Below are 17616 nucleotides of genomic sequence, written 5' to 3'. Positions count from 1 at the left end.
TACTGCTCAGCTAATCGGGGGGGAAAGATCACCTCTTTGCCGCAAGAATCTCCGCTCTTGTCTCAACTACCTTTTCATGTCCACTATTTCCTTGTTGAAGACATGAGAATATTTTTTTAATGGTAAAAACTACCTCTACCACTTTCCTTGTTTTTCTGGAATTAGACCCCCTGTAAAGTGCTCAAAATTAGTGGTGTTAAACACTAGGAGTTTCCAGTTCATTGTTACATTTTCTAAAATCACACTCAATGAATTATTGACAGGCTCAACCATTCTCTGATTGCAAACAAGAGTACCTGAAGTTTTGGTGACCAAATAAACCAGACGCCAACCCCTTCTTGTTACCAACCCATCCAGGGTGAATGAAACTAGTAGCCTAGCATGATCGCTAAGTGAGTTTGGCTTAATAATCAAAGAATGGCACCTCTCCAGGAGCCAGTCGGTGACAAATATAATCTATGGTTGAGTGAGAGTGCCCATTGGTCCAAGTGTGATTTTGAGGACTGTCCCCCCCGAACCCCCCCTCAGCCCTCCCCTATTAATGGGGTGCAGACCCAGTCCTCCCAAACTATACAGCCATTGGAAGCCTCTGGATCGTTTTGACCATCTATGTTCGTCAGTCCCGTAAAGACCCCCTTGCCCAGCTTGCACCACGCATTCCGAGCTTAGATCACCTGCAAATAAAACTTGCCCGCCCTTATGTGCACATCACCAGCCACTAATACAGCTCACCAAATGATCTAGAAGTGAGCTCTTGTACGTTCTTATGCCAGTAAATGTTCACAAACAATAGGTGAAAGCGGTATGCCCCAATCTCTTCCACATGGGTTACAAGAATACCAGCGTGCCCCGATCTATCTGTACAACTGTTTATCTATTGATTTCACCATTGTAAAAGGCCGCCAAAGGGGTGCCCACTCTGACCCCGTCGTGCCTTCTGCCCATTTACTACAAATGCATCCATCACAGGGTTGGTGCACAACCAGGTTTCCTGTAAGCATACAACCCAGTAGGATTTTAACACCCGCCCTAATACTTGGTTGTAAAACACATCGTGAGTGGCCCTGTGTGTTCCAGTAGAGGAAGGAAAAGAGATCACCTCCATTTTTCCCAGTACAGGATTTGTCTGATTGTTAATGGGACAGGGATTTTACCAACCAGGATCAGTCGTCGGAGGCCTTCTTTCTTAAAAAAAAAATAATAAATTTTAGAACATGTATGTCATATTTAAGCTGGTGATCAGGGGCCAAATTCATTAAAGTACCCTCCCCAGACTGGATGCTCAAGTTTTCCGCAATGTTCAAGCCACTTTTTCTGATGACTTCCTTTCAAGGAAGACCAAATCTGCGACCAGTTTGGAGTTGGAATAAACCACTGATCTTGCCACACAATGTCTCACTGGAAAGTGTACCCTGTTAATATCAACTAAGGAAATACATTCCAGACTTAAAACCTCGGACAGCAAACGCAGGATATTTGAACAGTTTAAACTCACATTTTTGGGAATTTTTTGACTCAAATACAATGCCATTGCCCAAACCCTTTTCCTTCACAGCATTTCCACTTTTAGTTGCCGTTTCCAATCGTGCCCATGTTGCCACAGGCCCTCCCGGCTGTCGTCCCCCACCTCACCATGCATTGGTTGCAGTCATCCGTGGTTGTGAGACCCTTTGGGAAACATTTCCCCCTTGAGGGTTGGACAACAAGAGGTCCATGACCGAGGTAAAATGGTATTTTACACGTTTTACTCCCCTGTGTCTGTATGCTGTGGTCTTGAGTCCAGTGGTTGTGCCATTTCAAAATTAAGCCCTTCAGACCCTGCAGATATGATCTTTGTTGGCAGTAGGGGGAGCCTGTGTTTCAATGCTGCCACTTCCCAACTGTTAGGGTGGGGACAATGAAATTGTCACTTCTGCCAGGGTCCAATTGGGGAAACAATGATCGTAAAAGAATTGCCAGGCCTGAGAGTTCAGGTTCACAGCAGTCTTATTTTGATTTTCTCCAGCAAGGGGTCTGGCAAGGATTTACATGCTCATGAATATTCCCCGTCGTCAGGCCAGGATTCCTTGGTAAAAGATTTTTTTTTTTTTTACTTTCACTTACAAATTGTATTTCCAATGATTGTATACTCCCATGTATTCCTCATCTTGGATATTTGTATCTCTTTGCTGCTTCTGAAAAAATGTTTCTCGGCAGAGGGTGCTGTGCACGATGTCATGGTGCTGTCCCTCGAGGGCCGGCATGTCCACGTCATGAGTAGTATATATGTATATGTATATGTATATATATATATATATATATGTATATATATATATGTATATATATGTATATGTATATATATATATATGCATATGCTTGTGCAGCGCCTGTTGGCTTCAGTTTCGTTTTTCCGGAAGCTTTGCTTCGAGTAATAACAGCGCGCTTTGTTTTTCCTGTTGAAAAATGTCTCCTTCAACCCCAAAGTCGGGATTTAAGAAATGTACGACTGTGGGTCGAAGATGTCAATAACCGATCCTCACTGTTTCTGCCTTTGGTGTTTGGGTTCCAGCCACCGAACCGATGACTGCAGATCCTGTCAGTCCATGACCGAAAAAGCTATCCGGTAATGCAGAGGTAAACTGCCGGTGGGGAGGGAGGCTACAAAGGCTTCTTCTAAGCAGGAAAAGAAGTCCATCCGGGGAGTCTAAAGACTCTACTCGGCATAAATGATCACAGAGGTCTTGGTCGAGGAGTCAATCGAGGCAGTCTTCGTCGTCTTCAAAGAAGAGACGTCATAGGTCTCCCTCTTCATCGGATACAATCGGGTGCCCGACTAGATCGGATTCCCCTAGTAAATGGGATACCTTTAGAGTGGAAATGATGCAGATCTTTGAGAATGTAGCCTCAACCCCCTCATCACGCAAGAGCCATGCCCCAGTCGCTCCTTTGGACGACTCGGGGAGGTCAAAGACTACTTCTTGAAAGGCAAGTAGTAAGTCAGCTGTTCAACCAAATACTGACCTGCCAAAAAGGCGTCAAAGGTCTCGACTCGTGAGTTGAGTCCTTCGACGAATTTGTTGACGCTATCCGTGCCGATTGCTCCGACTCCAAAATCGAGGGGGGGGGGGGGGATTCCTGCCAAATCTGTTCCTGTCTCGGAGCCATCTTCAACACCTTCGACAGAAACTTTGATCCCATAGAAGCCCATACCGGTTCAGGAAAAGATCTTCAAGCCTGTACCGAAAAAGGAATTTTTTAAGTAAATATCCTCTATCTATGAAGAGGAAAGTGCTTCTGATGAGGACACATCACCATTTGGAGTGCGGTTTGGCACTAAAGAGGTAGCTGAAGAGCTCATTGACCCAGAATCAAGAATGAAGGCCCTCTGTGATGCCCTCCAATCTGCTAGTGGACTCAACACTTAACCAGAGCTGGAGTTTGGTAGTCCTGACCTGTCAGACCATGCTGGTTGAGGTTACAGAAACCTTATGAACAGAGTCACGGAGTACATGGGGTGGAGTAGGGCCTCCCCAACATATGAGCAGGATGACATGACGGACATCCTGGCCCAGGGACCTCAGAAGGACACAATTTTACCCTTCCATAAGGCCTTTCGGAGGAAGGTTGTGGCCAATTGGGAAGCTCCAGAATCTGGACCTGTTGTGATAGACCCTCTAGCAGCGATCTAGTCTATCTCACCATACATCCTACTCCTGAGAACTGCTACCTCAACCAAACAATCTGCCTATCCCTCTATTCCCCCGGATAGAGACAATAAGGTTGATGCATGGGCTTGCATGGTCTTCACTTCAGGCAGCATGGCCTTGAAGTCAACTAATGTTACCTGTACCTTGGCTAGATTTACTTATACCCTGTGGGACTGTATTGCTATGGCAGCTGATCACATCCCGGAAGGCGAGGAAAGGGAAGGCTTCCTGAATACAGTTAAGGATGGCAGGGAAGCGATGGGAGAGTGTCTCCAATCAGGACTGGATACGGCTGACCACATCAGCAGATCCATGGCTGCAAGCACTGTACTGAGCAGGTTTGCGTGGTTGAGAAAGTCGGGGTTTGCAGCAGACGTGCAGGCCATACTGCTCAACATGCCCTTTGACGGCTCGAGGTTGTTCAGTAGCAAAGCGGATTAGAGTCTGGAGAAGCTGCAAACCTCTAAGGCGGTGGCTAAGTCACTTAGCGCCTCCATTCGACAACCTCAACAGCCTTATTCAGGCTCATCTTCCTGGAGGGGTCGTCAGTAAGTGGTGCAAGGACAAGAATGTGTACTCCATGGTGCCACTTCTATGGTGCTTTCTTTTCTGTTACTTCTGGCTAATCTGGGGCTCCAGATTGGAACCATAAAAGGATATCTAGCAGCGCTTTCCATTTTTAAGCGTTCCTCTGAAGAGGTCTCCTATTTAAAAATACCTTTTTAAGTGTTCAATTTCTGAAGGGACTCGCTAACATGTACCCTCCATTTCATGTCCCTGCTTGGGATTTAAACCTTGTGTTTACATTTTCTAACTTGTGTACCCTTTGAGCCTTTACATTACTGCCCGTTAAGGCTCATAACTCTGAAAATTGCACTTCTTGTGGCATTAACATCAGCCCCCAGGGTAAGCGAGTTGCAGACTATGTTTTGTGAGGATCAGTTAAACCATCATTCCTGCCTTAAGTAGTCTCTGACTTCCATCTGTCGCAGAAGATAACGCTACCAACTTTCTATCCTCCTTCTCATTTGGGCAAGGAGGAAGAGAGGCTTCCTCATCACCCCTCCCAGCCTACCCCACCGTACAATTTACGTGAATTACACTCTGCGTTTCCTGAGAGCTTGCTGTCTGGGGTACTTCTGGTTAGTTGATGGAATGAAAAAACTGAACTGAAGCCAACTGACACTGCACAAGCTATTTATGCTACTGATGACGTTGACACACCATGGCAGCCCTCGAGAGACATCGACGCCACGACATTGTGCACAGCGCACTCTGCTGAGAATCTTTTTCTGAAGCAGCAAAGCTGCCGAGATACGAATATCAAAGATGAGGACTACGGGGTAGGAACATCCAGTCGAAAGAACGTTACCAGTTGGTTAAGTAACTTGTTCTTCTCCCCTAAACCAATCACTGTACTCTGGTTCATACTGCCCCCAGCCAATGTCTGCCCTCTCCCCAAGCCCTTTCTCTGGCAGCCATCTTCCAATTTTTACTGCACGTTCAAGTGTTGGGAGTCCTTGTGTTTTGCTCCGTGAGCTATTCTACGTTTTTAGATATAAAGTCCTATTTTTGTCAAACAAAGCCGTGTTCTCTTTCTCTCCATCGGCCGACAAGCAAGGATCCGTTTGTCGCTGATGTCCATCGCCCCTCAAGGGCAAGAATCGTCGAGGTTTCTTTGAAGATTCCAGAAGGCCATTGGGCCTACTCCGCACTCCGGACCATGTCGGAAGATGAGAGGGGAAGCTCCCTTTTCAATCTCTGCTCCAACTGCGCAACATGTTTGTGGAGAACAAACAACCTCAGTGCTTCTGTCTTCACCCGGATCACAGGGAAGCAGATTGTGACATCTGCCTCAGATTCTCCAAGCGAACCATGAAGAATCGTTACAGTAGACTGGCGGCGTGGCTCAGCGTGGCTCAGCTCCAAGGCCTGTACCCTGTGCAACAAGCGGGGGAAAGCCTCACCCATGACCGGCCTGTCCGAGGTCTGGGCTTCTATGTCCTTTGAGGGCTCTCCATCCGTGGGGGATGAAGACCAGGCCACGCACTGCAAGTCTGTTTCAGTCGGGGGCGCTGTGCAAGGGGGTCCTGCGACAGGCAGGGCGCGTTCAGCTCCACCAAATGTCTCCAGCTCCAGCCATCACTCCAGCTCTTCTTTGAAGAGGAAATCGGCTAACCCGGCGAAGCTGCTGGAAAAGCCAGAGAAGACCAAGGTGCAGGAAAAGGCATCTGACCTACCCCAGAAGGCCCAAGCGGTCCAGGTCAAGTCTTCTTCAACGAACAAGTTGGTTGCTGCCGCCCTCTCATGGCCAAAGGGGCTGATCCAGAAAAAAAAAAAAAAAGAGGATGCCATCCCTAAGTCCGAGACTGAGCCTTCAGGATACAAAAAAAGTGGTGGTGGGGGGCTCAGGACAGACCATACTCCAGGGCACAGATATTTATTCCTGAGACGAGGAGGACCAGATGTCCATACACACGATGCAGAAGGATGTGGGGGAGGACAACGGCAGAAACGCAGAGGGGGACGACAGCGGAAATGCCGACAGCGATGACGGTGCAGGGCCCACAGGCCTACCACTCTGACCGCTCCAAGATGCATCGCTGGACATCCTTTCGACCCTACACACCCTGGTGTCGGAGATTCAGAAAATGATGCCGACAACACCGGCTCCAGCCCTTGTGGCCCCGGATCAACCTCCTGCGAAAAAGTGTCACCCTACATCACTGTATCAACCTCCACACAAGCGCCGCGTGCCTTCCTCCCCCAACGGCCCCCCCAAGGGACACAGGGACAGACAAGGCGACTGCGGACGACATCACCATGGCAGGCGGTTCGCGGCAGTCAAGGGCTTGTCCCCGGGATGAGGTGGGGCCATTCCATGCCATGGCCGCCAGAGCATCTAAACTTTTACAACTGACGCCAGAAGGGACTAAGAAGGAAGGTTTCCTCTACCAACGGTGCAAGGCCAAGAGGAAGACCATCATGGCGGTGCCTCTCCTGGATGACCTTTGGGAGGAGGGCCTAGCTTTGATGAGGAATACGGCCTCAGCCAAGAGAGAGAGGCTGGAAAAAAGTACTGGAGTCCACACCAAAGTGCCTACAATTGCATGCTTCCCCGGTCTCAGTGGTTTCGTAGGCAGCGAGGAGGTCGTCTTCATCCTCCATCCCTCTGGATATCGAGGGGAAGATGTTGGATGCCATGGGAAGAAAGGTGATCTACTCGGCGGCATCAACAGTCAAGGCAGCCAAGGCACTTGAAATTCTGGCCAGGTAGGACAGGGAACTGTGGTATAAGATGGCCCTGATTCTGAAGTTCCTGCCAGACAAGTGGGTCAAGGCGATCTCCATCCTTCAGGAAGGGGAGGTGGTATCGGACCATGTCGTCACAGTGGACGTCGCAGACAGTGTTCCGTCAGATGAGGGGATGGTATCTGCCTCAATGGTCGTGGCTTGCTGAAGGCCACTAACTTCCGCCAGGAGGTCCAGACGAGGGTGCTGGACATGCCCTTCGACATCTTTGAGAAGGCCGTCGATGAGTCGTTGCAAGCCATTAAGACTGACGGGGAGATGGCCTGTGCCCTGGGCACTCCAGCAGCACCACTCTTCATTTCGCTCCTCCGGAGGGAAGTCCGGCAGTTGGTCGAAAGGTTTCAGCGGATGGTCCTCTTTGTATCGTCAACCCTCCCGGTCCATGTCCCAGTAGGCCTACAGATGCTGTTCCAAGGCTTTCAGTGGCGGTGGCCAATGTCGTTGCCACCAAGTTGGCACGCAGGCCCCAAAGCAAGACTGAAATGGCCAGGGCGTCTGGCCCACACCCATGCACCCCGGTGGCTGGCTGGCTTCATCAGCGAGTGGAAGAAGATCTCCACCGATCGATGAGTGCTGGACGCTCTCGCCACAGCCACTCTCCTAGAGTTCCAGTGTCCGGATACCTCCAGTGGCCCGGCAGGAGCAGCACATCCCTCAGCTCCTGCAGGAAGTACGGACCATGATGCGAAAAGGAGCGATAGAGCTGGCTCCAAATCGACTCCGGGGCTCGAGTCTATTCCAGATACTTAATGGTAAAGAAGATGATAGGGGGCTGTAGGCCCATTCTAGACCTGCAGCGTCTCAACAAATGCCTCGAGTCCCAAATATTCAGGATGGTCAAGTTGCAGCACGTGCTCTGCCAACCGGAGGAAGGAGACTTCTTGATGTTGCTGGATCTGGAGGACGCATACTTACAAGTCCCCATTCACGAAAAAGTATCAAGAGGTTCCTGCGTTTTGTGGTACAGGGAAGACCCACCAGTTCAAAGCCCTTCCCTTCAGACTAAAGTCGGCGCCCATCTACATCTCCAGGGAATACATGTGTACCCGTACCTCAACGACTGTCTCATCCGGGCAAAATCCAGGGAAACGGCCGTAGACCACACAGAGGCTACTGTCCGGCTGCTGAAGGATCTGGGGTTCTCTGTCAACTATCCAAAGTACTGCTTGATACCATCGCAGAACGTGCTGTTCCTGGCAGCCAGGCTCAACACTGTCTCCTGCCCAGCAGGTCCTTCAGAAGAGAGGATAGAGGCCCTGCTGGGCAAGGTGCAACGGCTGTTGGCTCTGAAAACGGCTGCAGTGCGGACCATCAAGTCGCTGCTCGGCATGTCACCGTCGTGCATCTTGCGACCCCTTTAGGAGTTCCTGGACGCTTGCTGGATGTAAGTGTCTGTAAGCTTCACAGACAAGATAGGGTGGTGGGGCGTACGCTTCAACATCGCCGGGAGCACAGGATTTCGGAGCACCCGGTACCAGGTAATGGTCACCACAGACGCCTCCCTGGAGGGCTGGGGAGCCCACACCGGATGTCCACACACCAGAGGCCTGTGGCTGCCTGAGGAAAGGGATCGCCACATCAATATCCTGGTGCTGCGGGCAGTGTTCTGGCCCCTCATGTCGTTCCTTCCATACCTCAAGGCCAAAGTGTTGAGGATCTTCACGGACAACACCACCACAATGTTTTACATCAGGAAGCAGGGGGACACCCAAACCGCAGGGCTCTCCAGAGAGGCACAGGTCTTGTGGCACTGGGCCCTCGCCTAAGAGATGTTCCTCATCCCTTTTCACCTAGGGTAAAGTCAAGAACACCATTGCAGACTCCCTCAGCAGGGAGCTACGCTCCTGACACGAGTGGGAACTTCGACAGGATCAGGTGGACCTCATCTCCAAGTAGGGCAGACCCCAGATCGGTAGTTTTGCGACGGCGACTAACTCCAAATGCCAGAAGTTTTCCAGCAGGTTGCACCAGCCGAGCAGCATGGGGGATGTATTCTCCTTCCTGTGGGAAGGCCTGTTCCTAGACGTGCTGCCTCTACTGCTGCGAGTCATCAATTGGTGCTGGTGCAGGATGATCGTCACCCCGGAATAGCCGAGGCAGATTTGGTACCTGGACCTTCTGAACCTGTCGCCTCCGGTCAAGCTACCAGCGGTCCCAGATCTGCTCACCAGAGAAAAAGGCACAATCCTGTATCACGACATAGGATTGCTGAACCTGTGGGCTTGGCTCCTGCAGCCCTAGAATTCAGAGGGTACGAGTTGCTGGGGGACTGCAGGGAGGTCCTTGCCAGGTCCAGAGCGTCATCGACTCTTAAGTGCTATGGGCACATGTGGAAGCATTTCGCTACGTGGTGCCGGGCGCAGAACATCAACCCTCTGAGGGTCACGGCAGGTTCTTCCATACTTGTTGTCCTTGGCCAAGGTGGGGCTGGCACGCGCCTGTATCAAGGTGCATCTGGTGGCCATCTCCCCCTACACCAGGTCTCCAAGATGATCTTCTCGTCAAGGACTTCCTCAAAGGACTGTTTTGATCATTCTCGCCGGTGCAGGCTCCTGCCCCGGTGTGGGAACTCGACGTGTTGCTGACGAGGCTCGGGGGGGGTGGGGTGGGCAGGGTTCTTCGAGCCTATGCATCAGGCCCCTCAAGTTCCTCTCAGGGAAAACTTCTTCTTTCCCCGTGGCCATCACCTCTGCCAGGAGGGTAGGTGAGATTCAGGCCCTTTCTTGCAAGCCATGTCTGACTTTTCACAAATCGAGGATGTTGCTGTGGATGCACCCCTCATTTATGCCAAAGGTTTCGTCGGAATTCCACCTCAACAAGCCTTTCGTGTTGCCTGTGTTCTTTCCGAAACCTTTGTCGCCAGCTGAAAGGACTGCTGGACGTGGCTCGTGCTCTGAAGTTCTACTTGGCACACATGAAGAATTTTCGGAAGACGTCTCAATTGTTCGTGAACTTTGGCTGTGTGAACCATAGGAAGGCCTTGTCCAAGGCTTCCATCTCAAGGTGGCTGTCCGGCTGCATCACGCACCGTCATCGGTTGGCAAACTGACCGCTGCCTGGCCGTCCGAGAGCCCATTCCACCAGAGCGGTTGCTGCGACAACGGCGTACCTGTCTGGTGTGCTCCTGCTGGAAATCTGCAGGGCTCTAACACAGAGATCTATGCGCACCTTCACAAGATTCTACTGTGTCAATAGGGATTCCAGAGAGGAGTCCCGGGTCAGCCAAGCAGTGCCACGCAACATGTTTGCTTGAAGGTCAGACTGGTGAGGAGTTAAGAGTAATTGCTTTTGTTGAGCCTTGCCACCTCCCGTGGTTATGTATGTACTGCTATGGATTCTTTATTCATGAGCATGTGAATCCATGCCAGACCCCATGCTGGAATAGGAACAAGTTACTTACATATAACCTATCACATGTGAACCCTCCCTCATGCCCTGTGCGGCTCTTCTTGGTCATGCTGCCACTTTACGTGCTACCAAATCTGAAGATGGCTGCCAGAGCAGGGGCTTAGGGAGCGGGCAGGCATTGGCTGGGGACAGTGCTCAGTGATTGGTTTATAGGGGAAAGACAGTTTATAAACAAGTGAGACTGTTTTTTTCTTTTAACGAGGTTTCCCAGTCTGACACCTGGGAATATTCATGAGCATGTGAATCCATGCCAGACCCATGCTGGAGAACTAACTTGTTCCTTATAACGTCTTTGCATGTTTTACAAAAACCTCTTCAGAGCATAAATTATAGATTCGGTAACCATGGCTGGAACCAAGGTCCCGCTATTTTACCAGTCAAGCTAAATCAGTCATGTGGACAGTAGACTAAAACATTGGTTATCTGGGTAAGTGTGCATATAATTGTGACTATTTATTTAAATAAATGCATTTCTTATCTATATTCTAGAGATGAACTTTTCTTCTCTGATGTGTGTGCTAATGTAGCAAAATATGTTTTTTTGCCAAAAGTAAAATTGCCATTTATTTGTACAACATTCGAGTCAGCGCCTGCATTTTAAGCCTTGCAGTGCTTTAGCCTGAGTACTGTTTTTACCTTTTGATGCAAATCATTTCTTTGTATACTAACATTTTCTTATGATTATTGATCACAATTAGCCCAAAGAGCTTAATCTAAACCTAATTTTAAATATAATAAAATTTGATATGCCTGCCCAACCATAACAAAAAGAAATGCTCTTACCTCTTATGCTCACGCTCACAGCTATTTCCTGATACTTGCATGAACGGTAAAATTGGCATTCTCATTGACAACCTTTTTTGATCTTATGGGGGAGTATCAAACCCTCTTTATATTTTTTTGTATCGGTCATTGCTTAAATCTGCACTATATAACAAGATGACATTTCTATATACATAGTATATGCACATTAAACATAAAAAAGCTTTGAAGCCATCTAAATTTGCACATGGAAAGTTTTTCGGCCTATGAAATGTATAAAAAGTGTTTTTAAAACCATTTTTCTAAACACATTTATAATGATTCCGGCTACAATGTTGAACAACCATATGAGTGATCGAACAGAGAATAATAAACTAAATTAGCATTTGTACTTTCTTCATGAAATGTTTTAGTTTTTCTCTTTTTTTCGAAGATTAATTCTTTCCAATAATTATTTTGAGGAAGCTGCCATAGACTCATCTAGGATTTTTTTGCTTGGTTTTCAAATTTGTCAACTGAACAAATCGGTGTATGAGTTTATTGAACAGCACCAATAAAAGAAATGGGTGTACTCTGAAACTTAAACCAGCTGAGGTGTATGTGATAAAAAAGAAACCTTTACACACATGAATACATTTATATAATCTATAATATAATTGTGTGGATGATCCTGTTCATTTGTTCTGTGATCTCCTCTTTTTCCAACAGGCCTATCGCTGGATTATTGACTCGCGGGATGATTTTACAGAGGAGCGCCTGGCCAAGATGCAGGATCCATTCTCTCTTTACCGCTGCCACACGATCATGAATTGTACACGGACTTGTCCCAAGGTATAAAGTTGCTCTTGCGTAGTGGTCGCTTTTCCAGTTCTGTTCCTTGGCTAGAGAAAATGTATTGGACTACCACCTCTCCCAAACTAGTCTACTTTCAGACCTTCAGGGTTTGAATTTTTAGATCAGATGAGCAGGAGCTAAAACCAGCACCTGGGTGTCGGCATCACCCGGTAGGCAGGAGCTACCACAAGGGAACCAGAAGCCAGATTTGCTCTGTTAACCTTTTTTAGTCCATTTTGTACCAACCATTGTGTTTAGATGTGTAATAGTTGTTCTAATTGTTCTTTATTAACATTCTCAAATACTCAGGTAATATCACATTTACATGTTTGGAAAGCACCAGTTGGGCCTAGGCGCCAAAAGTAGCTCCTGGTAGCTGTTGGTTTCAAGCTAACCAGGCACCGTTCTGCTAGGAGCAGGAGCTACATAGCTCTCAACTCCCCTCAATTTCGAACCCTGGACCTTTGACAGACAAAGGTCAAACCCCATAGTGTGGGAGCTGTTCCTGCAGTTTCACCTGCTTTGCTAAGTGTTGGGGACAGTTTTTCTGAAGTCCAACTAAGGGCTTCATAAAACTGTATCGGGGGCAGTACGAAACGCCACACTGTATGGCACATACATATTCAAACAAGAGACAGTGAGTATATTACCCTTTGATATAATACTAAAACTGTCCTGAAGAAAGTAGTTACAAGGAATTATTACCACTGAAACCGGATAGACGATAGAAACTGTAGGGAGGGTAAAAGTGCACCTACCCAAGGATACAGTTTTGAACTGATCTCTCTTGGACCAATCGGATACCATGGGTCCAAATTAGATCAGATGGAATGTCGTTGCTTTTGTTTTAACTTAACTGTGTCCTCCAGTTCTGCCATTGCCAGTAGACCAGGGGTAGTATCAGTAGGAAGCTACTTCATTCTTTCTCCAACTTTGTATGAATGTGTTGCATTGCGTACTGACCATGTGTGCTTGCCCTCTTTTGTGATAACAGGTTTGTGTGAACACCAATCATACTGCGTTGAGCCCAATTTTCCTTTTAGAATGTAATATTCAATCAAGTGTCATTACAATTTTCCAGTGCTCCCTGTTGGGTATGATTTTCATAGTGATGATAAATCTTGATAAATCTTCCTGATCTGTCAACCCCAGTATTATTTTTCATTATACCTCTGTATGGTAACCTTTTTTCGAAACTCAGATAGTTTACGCTTTTTATGGGTGTCATTTTTAAGACTTCATGGTGTCTTTTCAAAGTTATCCTCCGACAACTTTTTTCCCAATAAGGGCCTATTGTTGCTGGGTTGCCCAAGGGGCTCCCCTTTTAACTCTCTGTGGGTAACCCTGTGAGAACTACAATTTCCAAGGGTAGAAAGGATCTTTGGATCCCTTTACATTTTATTAGGTGAGACATGCACCCCCCACTTTATGTGGAGTGCTGGGGAGATATGAGTATCCTCTTTCTAATTTTAAATGTATCATTTATGTTAGAAGGACATACTTACCTTTTTATTGGCTGGTGGCAGTGAACCTTTTTATTAATTTGGTGCACCTTTACTGCGGGCTGTTTCTACAGCCCCAGTAAAGGCATCCATGGGTGCTCATTTTATCCAGATGGCCTGTCTGTTTTTTTTTTTACACCATTTTAGAGTTCCTTGTCATTTATTGTTCCTTCCCCTGACATCCAGGGCGGGACATTTCTTTTTATCTTTTGACAGGAATCCTGTGGATTCCCGGCCCAGGCGCCAGAGTGTCTGAAGGCAGGAAGCGAGGGAGGAGTCCAAAGCTCTGCAGCCCTTTGTCCCCCAGCCTGATTGCAAGGATCCGGTTCAAACTAGAAGACTGGCTGTCCTGAAAGGACTGCCATGCGCCCCACCCCTCCAAGTTTGAATGCTGCATTGCTGTTTGATTGCCTGCGTTCCTGCATAAAAGGCTGATCCTGGAAGTTGAAGAGGTAGTCGACCGCTGGAACCAAAATCGAAGAGGCAGATTAAGAATTTGCAACTAAAACGATTTCCAGCAACCAGGGAGCCTGCTGTGTAACCGGAACCTGCTGTTACCCTTCTTTCCAATCGACCTGTGTACTCTGAAAACTACAGCCCCAGCCCAGATTCTGGTGGGGCCCACTAGACTAAAGAAGCCCTGCATTTTGAGCTATCCCACGCCATGCAGAAGAGGAGTTGCGGGGCTGTAATACCCCAATACCCTGGAACCTCGAGCCATTGTGCAGTGCACTGTCTTCCGAATCTCGCGGAAACTTCGTGGGCATCCTGCTGGATCTCCAGAGGCACAATTCCAGTCCAAAAGAAGTCCCTTCACCAGGGTGCTAGATCTTGCAAATGACGGGAATCTGACCGGCGATATTCTGTCTTCTGTGCTCCTGAAAAAGGTGCCAAATCCACAGAGCCGCATCCAGCTGTGAGGAAAACCTTGCCTAGAGCCTTCCTGTGATCCTTGCTGCAAAAGTCCTTCCAGTGTCCGGTCTTCTTGATGAAGAAATTCAACAACCAGTTTTTTGGCTGCAGATCCTGACATCCTCCTGCTGCAAAATCTTCTTCTGTGCTGAGGTACTGGGCTGGCTTGGGTATTTACTTACCTTAAGTCTCTTGTGATTCCTGTGTTGTTTTGGGGTGTTTGTGATTGGGAGTCTTCTTGTCCAGTGCACCCATGCCCCGGCTGGAATCCTCCTAGGGTGTCTTCTGTGAATCCCCTGGACCATCAACTAACGCTAAAGTAATTACTTGTTCTAACAGTCTTCCTTAGGAACTCTACTTTTGCTACTTAAGAACCTATCCTGACCTGCCTGTTGGACACTAGGCCCTAGTGACCCCCTTCTGCCACTGAGAACACTCATGCTCCAAGAATAAGGGAAAGACTTCTAAGGATTGGGGCTTTTGCGTAGAAAATAGAATGTGTTTAAAAGATACTTATTTGCAAAAGAAGTTGGTTGGTAACTGTAACTCAGAGTGAACAGTTAAAAAAGTTACTACTTACCTTAGAAATGTTTTGGCATTCTGAAAAGTATATGCAACAGCTTTCTTTCCTTGGAAACTGTTTCGCCATTCTAACAGAAAGTAGATGTAAGGTTATATTACTCACCTGTGATTTGGTTGTGCCGCTTCGCAAAAGTAATGCTGTTGGTTTCACTTCACTTGTCCTGTAAGGATAAATGTATTTGTGTCCCCAACTGGGCCTTGCTTCCCCTGACGTGCTGTTAGCCTGTCCAGAATAAGTCTTCATTAGGTTTTACCTACCTAGAATAACTTGGAGTCATTCATAAAGTGTAATACTGGGTTTTGCTTTCACTGCTCTGTTGTAGATGGACACAAAAACAGTATTGGGTTTACACCTGCCTTTAAGTTGCGTATAGCTCCTGTACAAAGTGTATAGGGTTGACTTACCTTGAGTATAACTGTGCTATCCTATAATAAGTTAGTTATTGCTTCCCTTAGTCTGAACTGTAAAGCAACTTTGTTAAGCAAGAATTGAAGTAGTAACCCTGTGGGAGACTACATCACCCTTGTCCTGTTGGTATTGGGTAACCCACCTATTGGTATAGGTCTGTACTACACAAGTTAGTAGTGTGACTGAGCAGCCAGATGTATCTCAAGAGGGGTAAATGTGAGCTGTAGAGCTGCAGCATTGAAATTCACCAATGCATGTATCCAAATAACACAATACACTCAAGGTATTCTAGTAAAATAATTATTTATCAGTTTTAAATAAGCATTCTTTAAAAAGGGCAATGTGCAACAATAAAAATATACTTCAAAATACTTTCTTAGAATCAAGGCAAAACAAGTATGCTTCGTACACACGTCCTACACCCTGAGGTGAATTCACTAACTAGGACAGTAATGGCATTTATATATCACTTTGCACTTAGTAAATTCTGAGATTGGTAGAAAGGAAAGGTTAAGGGAAGGAAAGTGGCTAAACAGGTTCTCAGAGCATGTGAGCACTTTTAAATGTCCCAATGAAATCTACATAAAAACCTTTCCCAGCAAAATTAGTTAAAAACCAATGTATCACCTATGATGGACAGTAAGAATCCAAGTCAATGGAATAGAAGAGTCTGCACAGAGCCAGGATAGTCCAAGTCTATGGAGCTGAGGCACTTCTTAGATAGAAAACATTCTTGCACAAAGTTAGAGAGTTTGTTGGAGAAAATCACTGTTGGGCCACAAGCTATTACACTTGTGAAGGTTAGAGCTGGAATCAACTCTAGAAAAGCAGCTGCTCCAACTCTCAACTTAGAAAAGGAAGCTACAGACCGAGAGGTAGGTACCCTTAGTCAGAACAGTACCTTAGGTTAGAAGAAGAGGATCCAGCTGGCTTCTGTCTTGGTTGCAGTGAAAACAGATTCTGTATTCCTGGGCCTCAGTCGAGGGGATAAGAGGGAGGATATCTGGAGGACTCCTGCACAGCAGTTCGGAGGTCGGCAGCAGTTACGGGCTCTTTTTCAATCAGCCCCGTCACGTATCTTGGACACTGGTTTGGCTTCCTTCTCTCCCTGGGTCCAGCACTCTGGTGAGTTGACTCGAGCTTGGGGAGCGTCCTCAGGAGACTCTTGGAGCTTTTGGCCGGCTTACAGATGCTGCACTCGACTATGGATTTTTCCATCCCTGATACTCGGTTCCAACAGCAGCAAAGAAGTACAATCAGTTGGGGAAGGTCTTCCAGCAAAGTTCTTCTCGGGGTTAGTTGGTCCCACTAACCCAAGGGAAGAAGTCCTTTCTGGAGTTTCTCTCTTCTATCAGAAAGGGGAGTTTCAGCGCAGTAGCAGGGCTTCACCGGGCAGTTAAACGGTCCAGGAGGATGCAGCAAGCTTCGTTCACGGTTTTTGTCGGAGTATTCTTCCCAGTGGTCGACTGTCTTCAGTCCAAGAAGCCTCGCCTTTTATTGAGGTTTCTCCCATTCACGCACAGCCTAGCTGTCACTCGCACAGCAGGGTGGCTGTCCTTCAAGGACAGCCAGCCAATCCAGACTGGGTGCATTCAGGTAACCATGGAGACAAAGGAAAGGGGAGCTTCGGGCACCTCCCTCACTTCCTGCCCTGCCAGACACACTGGAGCCAGAGGCGGGTTTCAGTACTGAAGACTGCCAAAGGCAAAATTAACAAAGGCCTCAAACCTGGTTTGGCGTGCAGAGTGAAACCCAAGAAAGACCTCGCAAACAAGAAATTATCAAAAAAGAAGACTGGGGCCATTTTGACACAATGGTCACCCATGGGTGGTATACTGCAGCTTAGGATTCAGCCTGCGATAGAAAAGCACAATGGTAGGAAAATTAAACCACTGCCACCAGCCATTTAATGTAGTGAGGGTAACATAAACATGTTTACCTGAGTAGGAAAAGGGGCTAAGTAACCCCTAGCACTCCACATAAGATGGGGTGTGCTGGACCTACAGAGAGAAAAGGTAAGTAAAGTCAATTTCACTTTACTATTCTTGGGAACTGTAGTTCACCCAAGAAAAGGTATTTAAACTTTGAGAATCTAAAGGATTTCTCCGTGACACTGCACTGAAGGTGCTGTGTGTCGCCATACAAAAAATAGATGCCGATGGAGTTTGTCAGACTCCAAAACCAAAGGAAACAGCAAATCCAAATCAGA

General features: G+C 47.4%; 1 protein-coding gene across 1 annotated transcript in view; it reads left to right on the top strand.

The window, feature by feature from the left end:
• The window catches only part of SDHB (succinate dehydrogenase complex iron sulfur subunit B), a 169500-nt gene that overhangs the window by 138167 nt on the left and 13717 nt on the right, over window positions 1–17616 (top strand). The window contains exon 7 of the mRNA XM_069611130.1: window positions 11877–11999. Coding sequence (XP_069467231.1) covers window positions 11877–11999 — 123 coding nt within the window. The remainder of the gene's footprint in view (window positions 1–11876; window positions 12000–17616) is intronic.

Source organism: Ambystoma mexicanum, chromosome 8 (assembly GCF_040938575.1).
Source record: "Ambystoma mexicanum isolate Mex_15411 chromosome 8, UKY_AmexF1_1, whole genome shotgun sequence".
NCBI classification, from domain to species: Eukaryota; Metazoa; Chordata; class Amphibia; order Caudata; family Ambystomatidae; genus Ambystoma; species Ambystoma mexicanum.
Note: the sequence above shows the minus strand (reverse complement) of the source record. Positions and strands in the feature narration are given on the sequence as shown.